Source organism: Bos indicus, chromosome 11, assembly GCF_029378745.1.
Source record: "Bos indicus isolate NIAB-ARS_2022 breed Sahiwal x Tharparkar chromosome 11, NIAB-ARS_B.indTharparkar_mat_pri_1.0, whole genome shotgun sequence".
NCBI classification, from domain to species: Eukaryota; Metazoa; Chordata; class Mammalia; order Artiodactyla; family Bovidae; genus Bos; species Bos indicus.
This window is the reverse complement of record NC_091770.1, coordinates 82,877,438-82,896,577: the sequence shown is the minus strand read 5'-3', so window position 1 is coordinate 82,896,577 and position 19,140 is coordinate 82,877,438. Positions and strand designations below refer to the sequence as shown.

The following is a 19,140-nucleotide window of genomic DNA, read 5'->3' as shown; positions in this document are numbered from 1 at the left end:
GTCAATTGGAGCAACCTAGCTTATTCGAGGGAATCCCTTCCTCATTAGTATTTCAGGGTGGTGGCTGGGACGTTGAGACCCACACTCACCATTGTCCCAGGGCCTGCTGGGCCTCAGCTTATTAATTTATGATGTCAGGATGCTATACTGATATCTAAGCCCTCTAATCCTGCTGCTAAGTCGCTTCAGTCGTGCCCGACTCTGTGCAACCCCAGAGACAGCAGCCCACCACGCTCTCCCGTCCCTGGGATTCTCCAGGCAAGAACATTGGGGTGGGCTGCCATTTCCTTCTCCAATGCATGAAAGTGAAAAATGAAAGTGAAGTCGCTCAGTTGTGTCCAAACCTTAGCATGGACTGCAGCCCACTAGGCTCCTCCATCCATGGGATTTGCCAGGCAAGAGCACTGGAGTGGGTTGCCATTGCCTTCTCCCTCTAATCCTGCAATTAGAAGGAAAACATCTCTGGATGGATTCCACTAAAAGGGACTAATATGCTATCTCAGAATACTGCTCACTTTATTTTTAATCACCTGAAATGATGGAAGTCAGCTGTAAGGTTAGAAGAAACCCAAACTGCCAGTAGGTATGCTTCCTAGCAGTGGCTTGATTAACATCAACTGTATAGTTAGGGCCATCACAGTTCTAGGAAGACCTCTGTGACCTTGTGTGTTCAGTCTGGACAGATGTTATCTAATCTGGGAGAATTCTGCTCAGCCTTTTTCTAAGAACAGACTTGTGCAAGCCACTCCCAAATTCCAGGTGCTGCTGAAGGTTCAGGCGAGGAACTCAATCCTGGAACAGACAACTGGTCAGAAGTCAGCAGAGTGAGCTATTATGTCAATATGTCTTCAAAGATGACAAGAGCTTTTTCCTATCAGAGGACTGGAGCTACACCCATAGGAGCAGAAATGAGGTGAAGCCAATGAGGATGGTGACGGTGGTGGTGGTGATGGTGATGATGATATGACGGCAATGATGATGATGGTAGTGATGATCATGGTGATGGTAATGATGATGATCGTGGTGGTGATGAGGACAATATGTGAAGTAAGGTGAAGTGAAGTTACTCTTATACAGAAGGTAGACTCAACCAGGTGTGTGTGTGGCACTGGTGAGAGTGTGGGGAAAAAGGTGGAGAGTGGGCTGCCCCAATATGCCACACGTCAATGATGCACAATGAAACACACACCCACATAACACAACCACAGAACCTGCTGGCTCTGACAGGGCAATGTGGAAACTGACCAGAGGGAGCCTTTCCACATTCCTTAAACTAATTAAAAAGTTCATTGTAATAAAGGATTGTCCTAGATGACATTCTCTCTCTCTCTAAACATTCCATGAATGCACAGCCACCCTTCTCTCCCTCTGAATATTTCCTGGGGGTCGAGGTAAAGACCAGTGTGCATCCGACAGATGCTCTGATGGTCCTTCAGTCACAGAGTTTGCTCCTCACCAACTGCTGCCTGGGTTGTCGCTGTGGCTGGAATCTGGTATGACTTTCCCAAGAGCTCAGCTCAGGACTTCCAGCCAGAACCTTCACCTTCAGGCACACACTTCTGCAGGGAAGCGAGTACCAGTGAGTTATGCATTGGGGTCCTTACCGTTCTGTGCAGGGAACCCCGTTTCTGTGATGGGTCTTCCCAGGGGTGTTGCTATCCACGCCTTTGCTATGGCTGGCTGTGTGGTAGTGACTTGTGGACAGCCAGTCCTGGGAGGAAGTGTACAACTGGCTTCATCAGCCCACCCACCAGTCACAGAAGTTGTATAGACCTGCAGATCTGTCAGCTTCTATGGTGATATTGATAGGTTTGGAGGTCTCGGGTGCTGGTATTGATCATCTGCCTGGGCTCTTCAAGTCACAGCTCATCTACACAACTAAGTGGGGAGAGGGGATGTAAGGCTTCCTGGGCTCCTGACAAGTATCTGACAGAGCCCCACGTGACACTCAACAACCCCGAGAGATACACAGCAAGACCCCCACTGTCCACAGGACTGACTAAAGCTCCGAGAGGGAGGACTTTGCCCAAAGTCGAGTAACTAACTTGAGAGGTTAGGTCCAAGCTTCCTCCGTCCAGGACGTGTTCCAACCACTGGCTACTCCCCACGCTCTCCGCTTCCACCACCACCACAGCCAACTGCCTGGACTGCAGTTTTAGACATTGCATTCACTGTCCTCTACCAGAAGAGATGGAGAAGGAAATGGCACCCCACTCCAGTAGTCTCGCCTGGAGAATCCCATGGACAGAGGAGTCTGGCAGGCTACAGTCCATGGGGTTGCAAGAGTCAGACATGACTTAGCGACTAAACCACCACCACCAGAAGAGATGGTTAAAAAAAAACAAAACAAGAAGGGTCAAGAGTCAAGTCTCTCCTAGTAAGAAAGCAGGGTAACTAACAGAAGAAAGAAGAAAGAAAAAAGACAGTTCAAGAAATGGCAACTTGCTCATCATTTATATACAGCTTTATTTGCAATTCTTTGGAACCACCGAGAACCATCAACAAGTACACGTGTCGCCTCTGGGGACAGCACTGGGCTCCGGAGGCTCCTCAGGGAGGTGACAGAGGTGGGCGTGGGCAGGCGTGCTCACACCCAGTGCTGAGCTGCACCCAGGGCCGTGCTGAAGGTCCTCAGGGCCCGATGGGTGCCCCGTGCAGCCAGGAGGAGTGAGCCGGCTTCAGCCTCATGGCCGGCCTCCCACAGTTGCCGGGCCAGCTCCTCAGGGTCCCAGCGCCCGTGCTGGGGGCTGGCCAGCAGGTGCTTGATGAGACGTGGGTAGAAGGGAGTGGAGAGGCACTTCACCAAGAGCTTGGCGTCCAGGAGCAGGGAAAGAAGTTCCTGGTCACAGTTTGAATCATTCACCTTCGAGAAAAAAGACGGGTGGACGTCAGAGTGGCGTGGCTGACCCCCTCACCAGCAGACAAAGCCCTCCCCGCTGGTTTGCGATGTGTTGCCTTTCTGCTTCTGCCAGCAGAGTCTGCTCTACCCTGGTGAGAAGGGCCTACTTTGAAAAGAAACCCAGGCCACAAGCATCTCTGAGATCGCACCCATGAGATGACAGGCCTGGTTTCCTTTTCACATAAGACACGGCCATGAACCAAGAGCGGCTCCCCCTGGAATCACTGACGGCTACCATGCCGCGTGTCAGAAACTGTACCACACACCAGACACATCGTCCTGCATTGAGTCACCCCGAGCTCAACCCTGTAAAGGGCGCACTTTTTACAGATTAGGATATTGATGGACAAGAATTTTGCTTAATGTCGTGGTCAGTAAACTGCGGAGCGAGAATCTGAATTTAGGTCAGTCTGGACTTCAAAGCCTGAAGTTTTTAATAAGCACATTTACCATTTCATTTGTGCCTCACCACAGTCCATGTTCTTTAACCTCAACCCTCTCCTTTATGTAGATCCCTGTGAAAACAATTCTTTTCAGACCAGGAAAACCTCTTTTTCTGCTCCATTGAGAAGGTATATCCGTCAGCCCCAATGGTTTAAATAGGATAACCGACAGGAGGTATTTAAAAGCTACTCTTGCTTAAGCCTCTCGGACGCTTAAAACCAAACTCACCTTTTTCTTTCTTTTTTCTTTAAACAAATTTTCTGCGCTCTTTTCGTAGCATAGTCTCTGTATTTTTTTCCCTGGTCTTCTTGGTCTATGTATGGCTCTCCATGACTTTCATACTTAGCTTATATTTTTCTTTTATATTACCGCCATGTTTTCGTAAGGAATCAAGTCAACACTAATCAAAGATCAAAATTCAGGGCTTCTCATTTACACTAAAAAAAACCAGCTTCACACAGGGAACTCTGTTCAGTGTTAAGTGGCAGCTTGGATGGGAGAGGAGTTGGGGGCGGCTGGATACATGTGTGTGTGTGGCTGAGTTCCTCTGCTGCCCACCTGAAACTATTACCAACAGTGTTAACTGGCTATACTCCAGTACAAAATAAACATTTTTAAAAAACAGCTTCAAAGACAGCTTCAAATTCATGTCACTGTGTACTCTTAATAGTTTTGGTTGTAGGAACTGTGGAGATAATGTGGCATTTCAAAGCCAGTTTTCTCCTGTTTAGACCAACTCTCTTATGTAGCTCAACACCATGGACTTGTGCTGCGTGCTCCCTGACAATGAGGCAAGGCTGCTGAAGATGAGGTCAGAGGTGTCTACTGGCTGAAGGATGAGAGTAACAGAAATCCTGAGAGTAAGAGTTTGCCCACTAGCAGATGGCGCCCATCTTAGTCCCTGTGATCCTTCTAGTGAAGGTGAAAGTCACTCAGTCGTGTCCGACTCTTTGTGACCCCATGAACTATACAGTCCATGGAGTTCTCCAAGCCCCATATAAATGTCAGTTCCAGTGTCGCCTTCTGGGTTACGTCTCCCCTACATCCGATCCAAGCCGCTCCCCGCTCCCTCCACACTCCAGACGCTGCACACACCCCTCTTCCCTCTTGGGGCTGGGCTATAGTGACCGGTCCGTCCGTCTCCCCTGCTGCACTGGGAGCTTCTACAGGGCACAGAGGCTTTTACCCGTCTTTCAGTTCAGCATCCAGTGTAATCAACCTGTGCTGAACGGCTGGCCGAGCCCCTGCCACTGAAGCCTGTCACATTTTTGTGAAGTGCACGTGTACACGGCAGGAGGAGACTCTGGCCTCAGCACTGAGAGTCTGGCAAAGCCTGGGCTTCCCTTCTTCAGCCTCTCCTTTCCATCAACACTTACACTCCACTCGCTCACCTCGGACTCCGAAAGACAGAAGGGGAACTCAATTTTGCATCTTTTGTTTGTTTGTCTTTTCAGAGGTGGTAGCAAAAGCAGCTGGGACAAGACTAGTGTATCTGCTGAAGGGAGCACAAGAGGCTTCCACCCACCACCTGAGGGCTGTTTATGAGCTCTGTGTGTTTCCTTTCCCTCTCTCTCTTGCTTCATAAGTGGGAAATCGGGACTCGAATCCCATCACCATGCCAGCTGCATCCTGAGACCCCTCCACATGCTGCTGAGTGAGGCACCTTCTGTCTAAGCCTCACACATCTCTTTAAGACGGCTCCGATCTCACCCGACAGATGCACACACTGGGGCTCAGCGAGGTCACAGTCAGGCATCACGTGTCATGTGGTGGGTCTGTGGTGAGCTGGACCAGAAGCCCTCCTCTCTGATGGGTTCACGGGTTACTGTGTGTCCCCCTCCCCCTCCCAGGCCACGAGCTCCCCCAGAGCAGGGATGCTGTCTCCTCTGTGGACCCCGCAGCCCCCGCCTACCCCGCCTAGAACAGCATGGGCCTTGTGGCAGGAACTCAGCAGGATTTGTGGAACGAATGTGTGAATGGGTGAGTAACCCCAAAGCTCACATGCTTTCATTGCACTCCGCTGCCTCCAAACACACTCGTGCAAGCACACACTCGCACACACACATGTGAGCGGGCAGCTGACTCACTGTGCGTGCTGTTATTTTGATTCACCCTTAAAAATAAAGAAGCCTCCCACCTAACCGTCCAGGAGGAAGCACAGCGTGTGCCAGGATGCTACAGGCAAATGTTTTTGATAAAAACACATGGATAAAAGGCTCAAGTCCAAACAGTGCAGGCTGATACTTTCTGTGCTGCCCTGAGTAAGTCTTCAAGGCTAGGACACCTTTATTATTCTTTCTGTTGACTCACGAACCCTCCCTTTGTGGGCCTGAAATTCAGGCTCCTATAAAGGGAATGATGGATTTTTCCAGCTCGAAGGAGAGACAGGGGTTTTGTCAACGCCGGCGGCTGCTGCCCCTCTGACCCCCTCTCTTCTGTCTGCTTCTCTCCAGCATGAGGACATCCTGAAAACTAGACTGTCCCACTTGATGTGCCTTGGGGATAGCTGCCCCGTCCCAGGGCAGGGTGGGAGCTGGGGCACAGTGGGTGTCCACTCCCCAACCCCAAAAGCTCTCTATCTACAATCCTGGATGAGAAAACGTATGGCTGAAGTCATGGCCGTGAACTCGGATGTTCCGCCTTTGGCCCTTGCGTGCTCAGAGGTTCCCTAAAGAGAGGCAGAGACTACTGACCTCCTGTGAGCCGGAGTGGTGGCCAGGGGAAGGTGAGGGGGAGATTCTGATTTGGCTTCTCATAAACAAATGCTGGAGAAACAAAGTGGCTGATGCTATTTCCTTTCTTTGACTTTCTCCCCGATTCTGGCTCTTTGTAGGATGTATGCATGGCCAGAGTATCCTTGATAATTGTCATGTGCAAGGAAAAGACCGCGCAGATGTTTATTTACATACGTGGGCCAAAACAGAGAACAAAAGAATAAAGAAAGAGACGGCTTTTCGAAGGACCCATTCCAACACCCACATTTTAAACAAGAGGAGCCTGAGGGGCAGAGAAGGAAAGCGTTACCCAAGGTCACCGGCAGTCAAGACGGGCTCCTCTCCACACACCAAGCCTCCTGCCTTGGGGGCACCGAGGCCAGCCTGGCTCCTTCCTCTCAGTACTGTAGAGTTCCCGGCATCACTGCCACATGTCAGAGCTGCTACATTAATTTGTCAGGCCTTAACTTGTCTTCATTTTCCTTGTTTGTGACCAAATTCCAACTTATGGCACTAAAAATCTGGTGGTACCTACCCACAGAAGCCTGGTACTGTCTTACCAGTTAGAACTGCTCTTCTAACCTATTTTTCTTTTTGAAATGAAAAGAAAAAGCTGGAAACTGTCTTAAAACACAAAAAGAAGTCTTCTATATCAGGATCACCTCAAGAACACGACTTTATCTACCTTTTCTCTCCACTGATTATCCACATGCTGATCTATTTGTCCAATCAGGTCATGTGATATTTGTATCCTACTTTTCTCATATGTTGAGAATTATTAAAAAATATTTCATAGTTTTCATTCTAAAAAAATTTAATGGCTACAATATAGTCTATTGAACAAGTTATTTAGCTTCTCCTACTATACATCAGTTCAGTTCAATCACCCAGTCGTGTCTGACTCTTTGAGACCCCACGGACTTCAGCACGCCAGGCCTCCCTGTCCATCACCAACTTCCAGAACTTACTCAAACTCATGTCCATTGAGTCGGTGATGCCATCCAACAATCTCATCCTCTATCGTTCCCTTCTCCTCCCACCTTCAATCTTTCCCAGCATCAGGGTCTTTTCCAAGGAGTCAGTTCTTCGCATCAGGTGGCCAAAGTATTGGAGCTTCAGCTTCACCATCAGTCCTTCCAATGAGTATTCAGGACTGATTTCCTTTAGTTGCCTGACATTATGAAACACTAAAAATGAATGATTTTTGCACATATACTCTCTTTATTTGAATTATCTCCTTGGTGGTTTAGTCACTAAGTCATGTTCAACTCTTTGCCACCCCTTGGACTGTAGCCTACCAGGCTCCTCTGTCCATAGGATCTTCCAGGCAAGAATACTGGAGTGGGTTGCCATTTCCGTCTTCAGGGGATCTTTCCAATCCAGGGATTGAAACCGGGTCTCCTGGACTGCAGGAAGATTCTTTACCGACTGAGCAGTCAAGGAAGCCCCTTAGGATACTTTATTAGGAGCGGTATGGCTGGGGTCTTATGGGATGAACATGTTGTTGCTGTTCAGTCACTAAGTTGTGCCCAACTTTGTGACTCCATGAACTGCAGCACGCCAGGCTTCCCTGTCCTCCACTGTCTCCTGGAGTTTGCTCAAACTCATGTCCATTGAGTTGGTGATGCCATCCAATCATCTCTATATCCCCTCAAACTCATGTGTTGCGGTCCTAACCTCCAAGACATCAGGACATGACTGCATTTGGAGACGAGGCCTTTACAGAGGTAAATAAGGTCAACGAGCCATCTGCATCATGGGGATGAATCCTAGTCCAATCTGATTGGTATCTTTATAAGAAGAGAAGAGGACAGACACGCAAGCCGAGAGGAAGGCACGTGAGGACGCAGGGAGAAGGCAGCATCTGCAAGCCACAGAGAGAGGCCTCAGAATAAATCAATCCCGCCAGCTCCTGAGATCTCGGACGCTGCGCCTCCAGCATTGTGAGAAAACACATTTCTAATATTTAAAGGTTGTCTGCCCTGTGGCACTTTGTTATGGCAGCCCAAGCAGACCATGACACGGGGCAAAGCACCCACAACATCTCCTGGCTGCGGGTACAAGAGGAAAGCAGTGACATGGTGATGTGGACCGTCCAGCACACAGTGCTGCCATCAGGGGAGGAGGTGCCAGCTTCACTGTAAACTTCCCAGCTCTGGATGTTATTACTTTGAAAAGAAAATTACTTTGCTAATTTAGGAGATATGTATTGGTATCTCAAAGATGCTTTCATTTGAATTTGTTTATTAGCAAGAATGAATTTTCCCCATACATTTCCTGTCATTTTTATTTTTTCCTATGGGAAAGGTCAAATCTTTTACTCATTTATTGGAATTTCAACATCACTGTACACATGTGAAGAATTCTTTTGTAACTTAAACATTAACCTTGATTTGAGTTTTAACAGACATTCTAATCTACTGTTTGCAATTCTATTTGGTTATTTGTAGTCTTGTAGGAGTTTTACACTTGTATATTATCAGGAAAGGATGTGTTCCTTTATGACTCTTTTCCTATTGGTTTAAAGCTTGGAAGTTATACTTCCTGGAAGGATATGGTATGTGTGTATGTGTATGTCTGTGTTTATATATATATATATATATATAAAATTTTCTGATTTAAAAAATATCTAATTTTTTAATTGATCAGGAATCACTTTGGTATATGGTCTGGGGAGAATCACACATCCCTGACATTGGCTTGATTGATGCTTTTAGGGCTTGGGGAAGAAAATATATTTTGTCAGTTCTGGAGTCAGTTGGATGTTTGAAATAAATATGAGAGAAGCCCAGGAGGATTAGCTGATTTAATTCCTCTGATCAAATAGCTTTGAATGGGAGTGAGAAGGAGCTGTCTTGTGAAAAGAAGGCAGAGAGGCTTCTGGGTTAGAGACCAATTTCCAATCCTGGATTTTTAGCTAAGTAGATGTGTGACCTTGTTGAGGACAATCTCTCAGAGCCCCAGTTTCCACATGTGAAATACAGACAACAGACAGGGGTAGAGATAATCTATGTGTTTAAGTGCCTAGCACAATGCCTGGTGTAGAGTTTAAGTTCAGAAAATGGCTGGAGTTATTACAGTCACACAAGTCAGGAATAAAGCACAGGAGAAGGGCTTACATACTTCACGAAATAAGTAAAAGGCTTGTCTTCTCTATCAGTGAATTTTTTTTTTTTTTTGGTTGGTGATTAATTTTTGAGACTAAAAGAAACTTTGCTGATCTTGGGGGGAAAAAAATCTATTAAAGCATAAAACACTACTGTCTTCCAAGCCATTAAAATGTTATCTGCTTAATTCCTGTTTCAACAATAGGTAATGAACCTTCTCTGAATTAAATCTTTGATTTTATGGATCTATACGAAGCTAAGAGTAATTACAGTAATGAGGGAAGCTGAAATCCCAGTAGCATAATGCATGCAGGACCTCATTTCAATTACTTTAAAGAAGATTATTTGATATAATTTCCCTGTTTACTTCAGGAAAGAACACTATTACTAGCAAGAGTTATTAAATATACCAACTGAAAGTACAGAAAAATAAAAGGGCAACACGAGTATATTCCTAGAATAAGAAAAATGCCCGCAAATAAATTTTTGTTTTCTGTATTGACTTGCAGGCCATTCAGACTTCGTTTCTTGGAATACCCTCAGCCCACTCCTGGCCTGGGATGAGCAGTGTGCCTCTTCTGAAGCCAAAATCCAGACAGTCCTCTGACTTAGGATCTGACAGCGGGAGAGAACCTTTGAGGATGATCCAAGCTTGGACACTTCAGTGACCCATTCTGCGGCCCTGAGTTTGGCCCGTTCGACACTTTTACACTTGCCCCCTTTTCATCCTCCTTAGTTCCTTGTGTTATTGTTTCATATGTCAGTGTCCCCTTGACACAATTCCTCTACACAGAGGGATGATATTTCATCTTTACAAATGTCCTACCCATTCCTCACTCCCGCACACTGTATCAGGCGGTGCACAATGGGAACTTTATATGTCTGGTTGCACCAAGTCGGTCAGCCACCCCTCAGGGCTGTCTAGAAACCTCACAGGTTAACCCATAGGGAGTGAGCTGCCTGTCGCTAGAGGCAACCAGCTGAGAATACTGGGAGATACGCAGTAGCAGAGCTTCCTTCATCAAGAAGACTAACCACCAGCTGAGAATGAAGGATGACGGGTGAAAGTAACATGTTTGGATTATGTTCGGGTAAGAAATAAGTAGATATATGCCCGAAATTCTGAGACTAAAAGAGGCGAAAGAACAGTGATTGTAAAAAGAGACTGGTTTAACATCAACTGGCATCTGTAAGATATACAGGAAATCAGTTGCTTGATTCTTCTCCACATGACTGGATCGCTTCAGCCTAACTTGGTTTGGATATGCTTAGAAGAAGACCATTGACGTTAGGGCCAAAGCCCAAGAAGGATTTTGTGGACCAAAGTCCAAACAGAGTAGTCCAGAGCCCAGCCCAAGGTCCTTGTTCTCACTGCATGCCGAGGTCGGGAGGGCCGTGTGTGCCCCTGACTTCAGCAGAGAAGGAAACATCGTGGGAGCGTGATGGTAGCACGGATGCTCACCAGGGAGGGCCTTGGTGGAAATCTGGATTGAATTAAAGGGGGAACAAAGAAAGCAAGGCTTCATGGTTTTATACACAGTTGGCCCTTAAACAACGTGAGTTTGAACGGCCCTGGGCCACTTACGTGGGATTTTTTTTTTTTTTCAGTAGGAAACATTACATCACTGCCTGGATGTTACATCAGTCCCTGGATGGTGGAAACCACGGATGCAGAGGCATCTTGGAGATGGAGGGCCAAGTCTAACTAATACCTAGATTAACCCTTGTGCTGTCCAAGGGCTGACTGTAAATATGTTAACCCACGCCTGCTTTCCTGAGAACCTTTAAAGCTCTCCCTCCAACCGAGACACTGGTCACTGTGGGTGATGTCTGGTGCCTTCGCAGCAAAATCACAGGGATAAGAATCACATTTATTAAAAACATGAAGGACTGCGATATGGAAACAACTCCACTGGGCAGGACTGAGGGCCATGCACTCAAAGGATCCTTCATTCTGGAGGTGCTCTTTTGTGAGGGTTTTAAACATGACACAGGGCACCCAGGACTAGTCGGCTCCCACCCTAGTCGGGCTCCATCAGGGCCTAGTGACTTGGGGAATTTGAAAGAGGAAGCGCTGTACCAGGCAAGCTGTCAGACCAGCTCTGTACTACTGTTTTCAGTGCTGATATTATATGGTTCAAGATGCTTCAGAGAGTCCACTTCTCTACAGAGATAACCTTTTTCCAATACAAGAGTCTACCAGTTAGGTCAAAAGCAGCAGTATGATTAAACACAGGTGCTGAATGCTGGATTTAAGGCTTCAGTTTCAGCTCTGGCTGCTTGCTGGCTGTATGACCCCTGAGTTTCAGTGTTTTCATCTGTGAAACCAGAATGGTATCTTCCCAGAGGATTATTAAAAAGGGGAAGTGAGGAAGGGCCTTTAATAACATCCAGCACAGTTGGTACTGGAAGACAGCTATTACTAGCATCAGGGAGAAACACTTAATTAGGTGCCAAAGGTCCTACACACTTCCATGAATGATTCTTTTAATAGGTACGTGGTCCAGGCCAGTCCCTGCGATGTGAGGTGGGGACAGAGGTACGAGCAGCCCTGAAGAGGAGGAAGCAGTAAGGCCACCGTAAGTGTGGAATTATGAATTGGAAGATGTTGTAGTCCACGGAGCTATTATAAACACAGACCTGCTTACTTTGATGAAATGAGTCAAGAGACTTCCACCCAGTAGAAAATATCCCCGAGAGGAGATTTAAACACGTCATCACGGCATATCCTTCTTGGAGAAAAAAGGTTTTGAAGGTAAGCTCTAAATCTCACTGAGGCTGATGGAGTGGGTGATTTGACAGTATGGACCACACCAGGGTTTTAATTATTCACCAATGATATAATCCTAAGAAGGTCTTTCTATTTCTGGCCCAGGGTAAGAGGCTGTTGGCCATTGGTAAGGACATGCCAAACACCAGAGGTTTGCAATTTCAGAAAAGCTTAGGGAAGTGAACACCGCTATTGGAGGAGAAACCCCCCCGTTTCTGGCATCAGCATTTAAGCATCATCCTTTGAAACATAAACCCCTATGAAGCTGTCAGTATATTATGACCAATACACACTATCAGCAAGTGGGGGGAGGGGTACATTTTTTCTCCTGGATCCATGCACTGTGCAAGAATGACTGACACCCATCAGAGGAGTTTCTCTGAAAACAATTTTTTTTTTTTTTTTTTCCTTTTAGTATCAACAGAAACTATTGCCAACAACCATTAAGGGAGAAACAAGTTACTGATGAACTCAGAGTCGCCCACTAATGGGCAGAGTGAATAGCAAAATAAACACAAAAGAAGAAAACCAGTATCTTTCACGTTGTATTTTTCACTACAAAACCAAGTATGATGTAAAATAGCTTGACAGGAGCCCTGCAAAAAGGCCCAATGAAACTCTTCCCTTAGAAAAGGGTAACATGACTTTTCAATGGTGCTGGGAGAGCAATGATAAATCACAGTAATTTCTCTTCATGTATATCATATTCTTGAAACAGCAAAATTACAGAGATGGAGAAAAGATGAGCAGCCTTCACTGTGGTCACATGAATGTCCATGTGACAATACTGCACAGAACTTTACACATGGACACACACAGACACACACAAGGGCACTTAAAACTGTGGAATCTGCATAAGGTCCAGAGATCGTACCTCTGCTAATGTCCTGGTTATAAGGATACTAAAGTCATGTAAGATCAGCCCTGGGATTTCTTTGGAAGAAATGATGCTAAAGCTGAAGCTCCAGTACTTTGGCCACCTCATGCGAAGAGTTGACTCATTGGAAAAGACTCTGATGCTGGGAGGGATTGGGGGCAGGAGGAGAAGGGGACGACAGAGGATGAGATGGCTGGATGGCATCACCGACTTGATGGACGTGCGTCTCAGTGAACTCCGGGAGTTGGTGATGGACAGCCTGGCATGCTACAATTCATGGGGTCACAAAGAGTTGGACACGACTGAGCAACTGAACTGACTGACTGAATGTGAGCTTAAAATTATCTCAAAACAAAAGTTAAAAAACGTTTAAAAATTGGAAAAATCACTTTAGTTCCTCGGGGATGCGAAATATTCCGTGAACACATGTGAAGGTCACAGATGGGCCAGCCTAACATGAGTGCTCATCTTAGTGCAGAGAAGTTACAAGTCAGTGTCATTACTGAATTCCCAGAAGGGTCTCAGTGGTAGGAAACAGACTCGCCTCAGCAGTTTACACCTCTGGCTTTGATTTCTGTACCTGAAGGCCACAGGGGTTTCGGATGTTTTCATCACAACCTTGGCTGAACCAGCCACAGTCAAAATGATTCAAGATCCAGAGTTTTAGCACAAGACTGCATATCAAATGTGCAGATAAAGTGTTACAAAGGCAAACTAGTACCATTTATAAATGACTTGGGTGTTGGCAACATCCCCGTCAGTTTCTTATTTTGATAGTATGTGTGTGTCGGGGGGCGGTGAGGCAGTCAGCAGGGCTGGTTCAGTTAGGAAGCTCCCCTTCTAGTTGCAGTTCTGACTGATGCATTTGTGATCAAGAATCTTTACAATGAAAACCGATCTGTACTCCTAGGGAATTCATGAGGGCATCAGGAACGCTCTACACAGCATGAACAGGGAACAGCAATGTTTAATATATTACTGTTTTATTCTCAAAGGTGCCCATGGCAAGTTCCATTGGAAATACTTGAGTAGAGATATGAATACTGTGTACAAGGTGGTGATGGAAGAAAAACACTGACAGCACGCAGTTGATTTTCTCTAGCTCTCCCTTCTTCCTGATGTCTTGGATCTCCAATAAAAAATCAGCTAAGAAAAAAAATCTTACTGCAGCTCTCAGTTTCTTGCAAATCCCAGTATTACGCAACTTTTATTTTAGCACCGAGAGGCACTGCTAGACAAGTCCCCTCAATTTCATACTTCAGCCTAGTTTCCAGAAAGGCCCCTATTATGCTCAATTATCAATGATAATGAAAGGCATTTTTAAAAAATAAAATCTATACAGAAACTTTACATTATTTTGAAAATATGAATAAAGGCACGACAGTTTTCTTATCTTGTTCATTATGACTATTTCCAAAGGCAATTACGTCCTGCTTTCTGCAACCCCTGTCATTAACAAAGCTATAAATCCAAGACATCTTTTCATCTATCTCGTCACTGCACCTTTGCCCTAGGATTCACCTACCTTCTCTGGTCCCTAGAAGATATCCTCTTAAACTGTCGTTAAAGCACACACATACACACTTCAGATGAAAGAGTGAGCGTCCCATAGAAGGATCATACAATGCAAATTCATTGTATGAAATGAAACACAACTCTGAGCACCTGATGTGTAAAATTTAAAAAGGGAAGTGCAAGTTTCTTCCTGAAAAACATTATCTTCACGATAATAAGGCAGCCAGCCTGCAGGGAGAACTCTCTTGCCTCAGCACTGGCTCCCATTTCTACAAGCCAGGATGGGCTTCAGTGGCGGTGTCGGCTGCCGGAGGAAACTCAAGCTTGAGATTTCCGCTGGTGCCATTAACAGGACTCCTTCTCCCCTTTAATTAGTACATAACCAAACACATGCAGGCACAGAGAATCTGCCTGATGTCAGGAGCTCCTCGTCCCAGATTTCAAGTGGCAAGACTAGTCCTCTAGCGCTAGGCAGCTCTGAAATTTTCTTAAAGAGACTCGATACTCTGCTTCTCTAGAGAAAATGCATCCTGATCCGAATTTGCATTCTTGGCACTAGATACACTCTGTGGTGCACAGGAGGAGCTTAGAAAATGTTTTGTCAACAAATATCTACTGCAAACCACAAATACCTACTGTAGACAAACAAACAGCTATTGTGGTCAGAGTGTAAGTAAAACCGTCCCGAGTAAATCACCATTGTTACTGATGAGAACCGCAATACCAATGCATGTCTCTGCAAAGCAAGAACGAGTGAATTCGGTGGGGAGTACCTTAGCGATGGCGGTGATGTGGTCCAAGGCCATGGTGTGCAGACGTTCGTCCGGGCTTTCCAGGAGAAGCTTCAGGGACGGGAGCAGCAGGGCCTGACCAAGCAGGAGCGAGCACAGCTCCTTCACCCCCTGGAACCACAAGGGCGACTTTGTGAGTGAGAAGGAAAGGGAATGCATCACAACCCTGGCACGATTCTGGAGGCGGGGGGGGGGGGGGGGGGGGGAGGGGGGGAGTGTGGGGGGGGGTGACTATGCAAAAGACACACAGAGGACCACTCTGATGTAGGGTTTGGTACCTGCTTCACTCGATTCACAATCTTAATTGATAAAATCTTTCTGGTATCACATATTCATCTACAATACTGCTATTTTAATGGCTGCATAGGATCCCACTGGATGGTTAGAGGGCTGGAATTTATTTTTCTGAACTCTCAGAGACCTAGTTTCCTCCCAAGTAAAATGGAGGTAACTGTATCTACTATTTTGTGTTTTGCGTGTGTGTGAGAATAAGTGTTAGTGAATAATGATGCTCAATGCTCAGCATATACTAGATGCTTAACAACAAAAACTATTATTGATTGTTAATATTATCCCAAAGATCTAGTTATAATTTAGTATAACAAAGGAAATCGGCAATTTAAACATTTTAAAACCTGTTCATGGTCAACGTCAAGACTTCTCAGGTGACATGAGTCGTAAAACATCTGCCTGCCAATGCAGGAGACACAAGAGACTCGGGTTAAACCCCTGGGTCAGGAAAACCCCCTGGAGTAGAAACTGGCAACCACTCCAGTATTCTTGCTGGGAAATCCCATGGACGGAGGAGCCTGGCGGGCTACAGTCCATGGGCCTGCAAAGAGTCAGAAACGACTGAGCAACTGAACTGAGAGTTAATGTCAAGGTGAACTGAATGCTTGACATACTCAAGATGTTCCTTCTTCATGAAAACTATCTGTGGTCCAGAAAAATGAAAATGTATTCAGATCGCCACAGATGTACTTTAATTTCAGCTTTACAGCTGAAATTTAATTTTAGTTTACTGCTCTTTTTCATGCTGGCTGAATCTGTCATCAGAGAGCAGCCTTTTCTATAAGATAAATATAATAATGCTTCACAACAAAAGTATAAAAGTATAGAAAATAAATTTTCAAGCTATTCCTCCCTGCCCAGTTACACGTTCCCTTGGTGTCCTGATTTTAGCTGTGAAGAACGGAACACTTGGATCAAGACCAGACAATGAGTGCGACCTCGTTACATAAAGCAAGGGTTGTTTTTGAAAGAACACAGAATCACTGCCCTGTGCAGGACTGATGATCCTGCTACTCTTGTGCTACGCGCCAACAGTAGCATATCAGAGAAGAAAAACTTACATTCATGGTATTGTCCTAAGTATTTTAGGTTATTATAAAGAGTGGATAAAATAAGGCTGACATAACGAAGCTCCTATTTAAAGTCTGGGGTAAAGGTCTCTTTGGAATTCCATTCACGATCTTTCTTCAGTGTGCACCCCGCAGGCCACTGCTGGAAACCAGACTAGAAGACTGTGCCACACAAGATTAATACTGGCAGGGAAACAGTTCTGCCAAACGCGGGCTTCAAACAAGGACTCCAATTCAGAAAAGAGCTCTGTGTGCCTTATGGCACACGCAACACACGCAGGGGTCTCACCCAGCATCTGGGCCAGAGAGAAACGTGGACGTTTAACCTGGGATGCCAAAACCTGCAAAAACCATTCGGGAAGATGAAACATAAACTCGGGTGTGTGGCAGTCCAGCCCAAACAGCACTGACCTGTTTCCTCTGCCCGCCTCCCTGGAACCACGGCTCCCTTCCCCCATCCTGCACAGTTCATGAAAGGCAGCGCCCAGGAAGGCTTCCTCCCATCCTGGGACGCTCTGCATTCGCGCTGTCCCACAGGGCAGCTGAGGACCATGTCGGGGCTTGTGAGCATCCGAGATGTGGCTAGTGCCACTGAGAAACTACACCTTTAATTTCATTTCATTTTTTAAATTTAAACTTAATTTTAGTACCCACATGTGGCCTGTGGCTACCAGCAGGGAGCAGTGGGCTCTCACAGACCTCTGGGTGTTCGCACACGATGGATACAACCTCTGCTGTCTCTCTGTGTGATCAACTCTCAACTCATCCTTGGGTCTCAGTTTACACAGGCACAGGAAAACCCTATTTCCCATGGCAGCACCTCTGATGGCCCAGGTTTGCCATTCCTACATGCTGGCTCTACTTCGTCAGATATTTCCTACATTATCTGCCACCTTGTATTACTGTGGTCATTCATCTATCTGCCTCATTTGAGGGCAAGAAAGTTTTTCCTTCTCTGTATTCCAAACTTGCTTGCTATTTGAAAGAAATGTTAGTTGCTCAGTCGTGTTCAATTCTTTGCAACCTCACTGACTGTAGCCCACCGGGCTCCTCTGTCTATGGATTCTCCAGGCAAGACTAGTGGAGTGGGTAGCCAGTCGCTTCTTCAGGGCATCTTCCCAACCCAGGGACCAAACCTGGGTCTCCTGCATTGCAGGCAGATTCTTTACCATCTGAGCCACCAGGGAAGCCTCAAATTATCTGTATAACATCCCTCTCTTAACACTCATATTTGCTTATAAGTTATCAGAAATTGGTAAACAGGTTATTTTTCAGGAACTTGCAATATTCGGAATAAGCATATCACTAAGCTGATCTAAGCTTCAATGGAAACTTTATGGCAATCACCTTTAAATCCTGTTGTGCAGGCATAATGGCTAGTACCCCACAGTCAGATAAGGACACCCAGGAATGGAAGAATTCATTTTATGAGAGCTACTGAGTGTTTTTTTAATCTTAGTGAACAGTTACTGGCTAAATACTTTGTAATTAAGTACTATACTATACTCATCAGGCATTTTCCCCTGTGTTACAAGAGGACAGTTTATTAGGATGTTTACAAAGGGATTTAGAGCGCTACAGGAAAGGTGAAAGGAGCAAAGAGAACCACGGAACCCTTTGCAAGGCACTTTCACAGCTCAAGCTGTCTGGCCATCAGGACACAGAACAACAGCGAGAAGCCTTGAACGAAGAGGAGTAGCTGGGCAGGGCCCCAAGCCCGGCCAGAGTCCTGCAAGCCAGTCCCCACTGTGGACTGGGACTCGGGGGGATGCCCTGGGCCCTGTGGCTGATGGTTGTCAGAGGAGCGAGACTGGTCCACCGAGGTCCTTGCCTCCTGCTGGCCCGGGGGGTGGATCTAGCACCTAAAGGTGTGCCAGGGCCCGCAGCAAGGGCCTGGAACACAAAGTGTGCCGGAATAGGGGTCATTGATTCTAAAAATCAAGCTCTTGACGTCATCAGAAGTGCCTCAACCGTGAGAGTGAACAATCACACTAAGAAGCAGAAGGGGGGTCGTCCAGGCGGCGGACGCCCATGCACCCAGCCAAGGCGTCTGCAACACTACTTCTCTCTGTGCCTCCACATGGACCCTCGGGAGCTGCCACAAATAGCTGTGATGGGGAATTTTAAATCTAAATGCCAAGAGCTTGTTTTATGCCAAATTGCCAATTTCCTGTTCTACAGATCCCCCACTCCTGAGGATGGTTCATGTATTGCCATGAATACAAGCCGGGAAGGAGGATGCCTAACTTTCAAGACTGGGAGACTCATGACCTGTGCAAGACAATGACTTTTATCTTTCTGGTCATATTTGCCATCGGCACAACCACCAGGGCCATAAGTAAACAAGTACCATGAGCAGCAGCAGGCGGTCATGGAAAGTCATAAAGGAAAAAAAAAACAAACTCTACATATGGGAACTTGGTGGGAGGGATGGGAAACAGGGATGATGGAAAAAGTAAGCCCCTTTAAGTCCTGTCGGAGATAATTAGGCCATCGCGTTTCACACACCCTGCACCAGAGCAGCCAAAGGTACTGGAGTAAAAGAAGAGTCATGGATACTTTTACTGTCACAGTGACATTAAATCTTACGGAAGTCTGAAATGAGACTAAGTGATTTCCAAAGGTGGGAAAATAAACAACACATCTCCATTTTGTCATCAGA

The 19,140-nt window shown here is 46.1% G+C and overlaps 1 protein-coding gene across 2 annotated transcripts in view; it reads right to left on the bottom strand.

Annotated features, from left to right (window-relative positions):
• Positions 1-2,446: 2,446 nt before the first annotated feature.
• Positions 2,447-19,140, bottom strand: part of NBAS (NBAS subunit of NRZ tethering complex) — a 333,473-nt gene continuing 316,779 nt past the window's right edge. For both annotated transcript variants that reach the window (XM_019970679.2, XM_070799115.1), the window contains 2 exons: positions 15,100-15,228; positions 2,447-2,863 (listed from right to left, as the gene is read on the bottom strand). In XM_019970679.2, the coding sequence (XP_019826238.2) occupies positions 2,588-2,863; positions 15,100-15,228 (405 nt within the window). In that variant the 3' untranslated portion in view covers positions 2,447-2,587. The remainder of the gene's footprint in view (positions 2,864-15,099; positions 15,229-19,140) is intronic.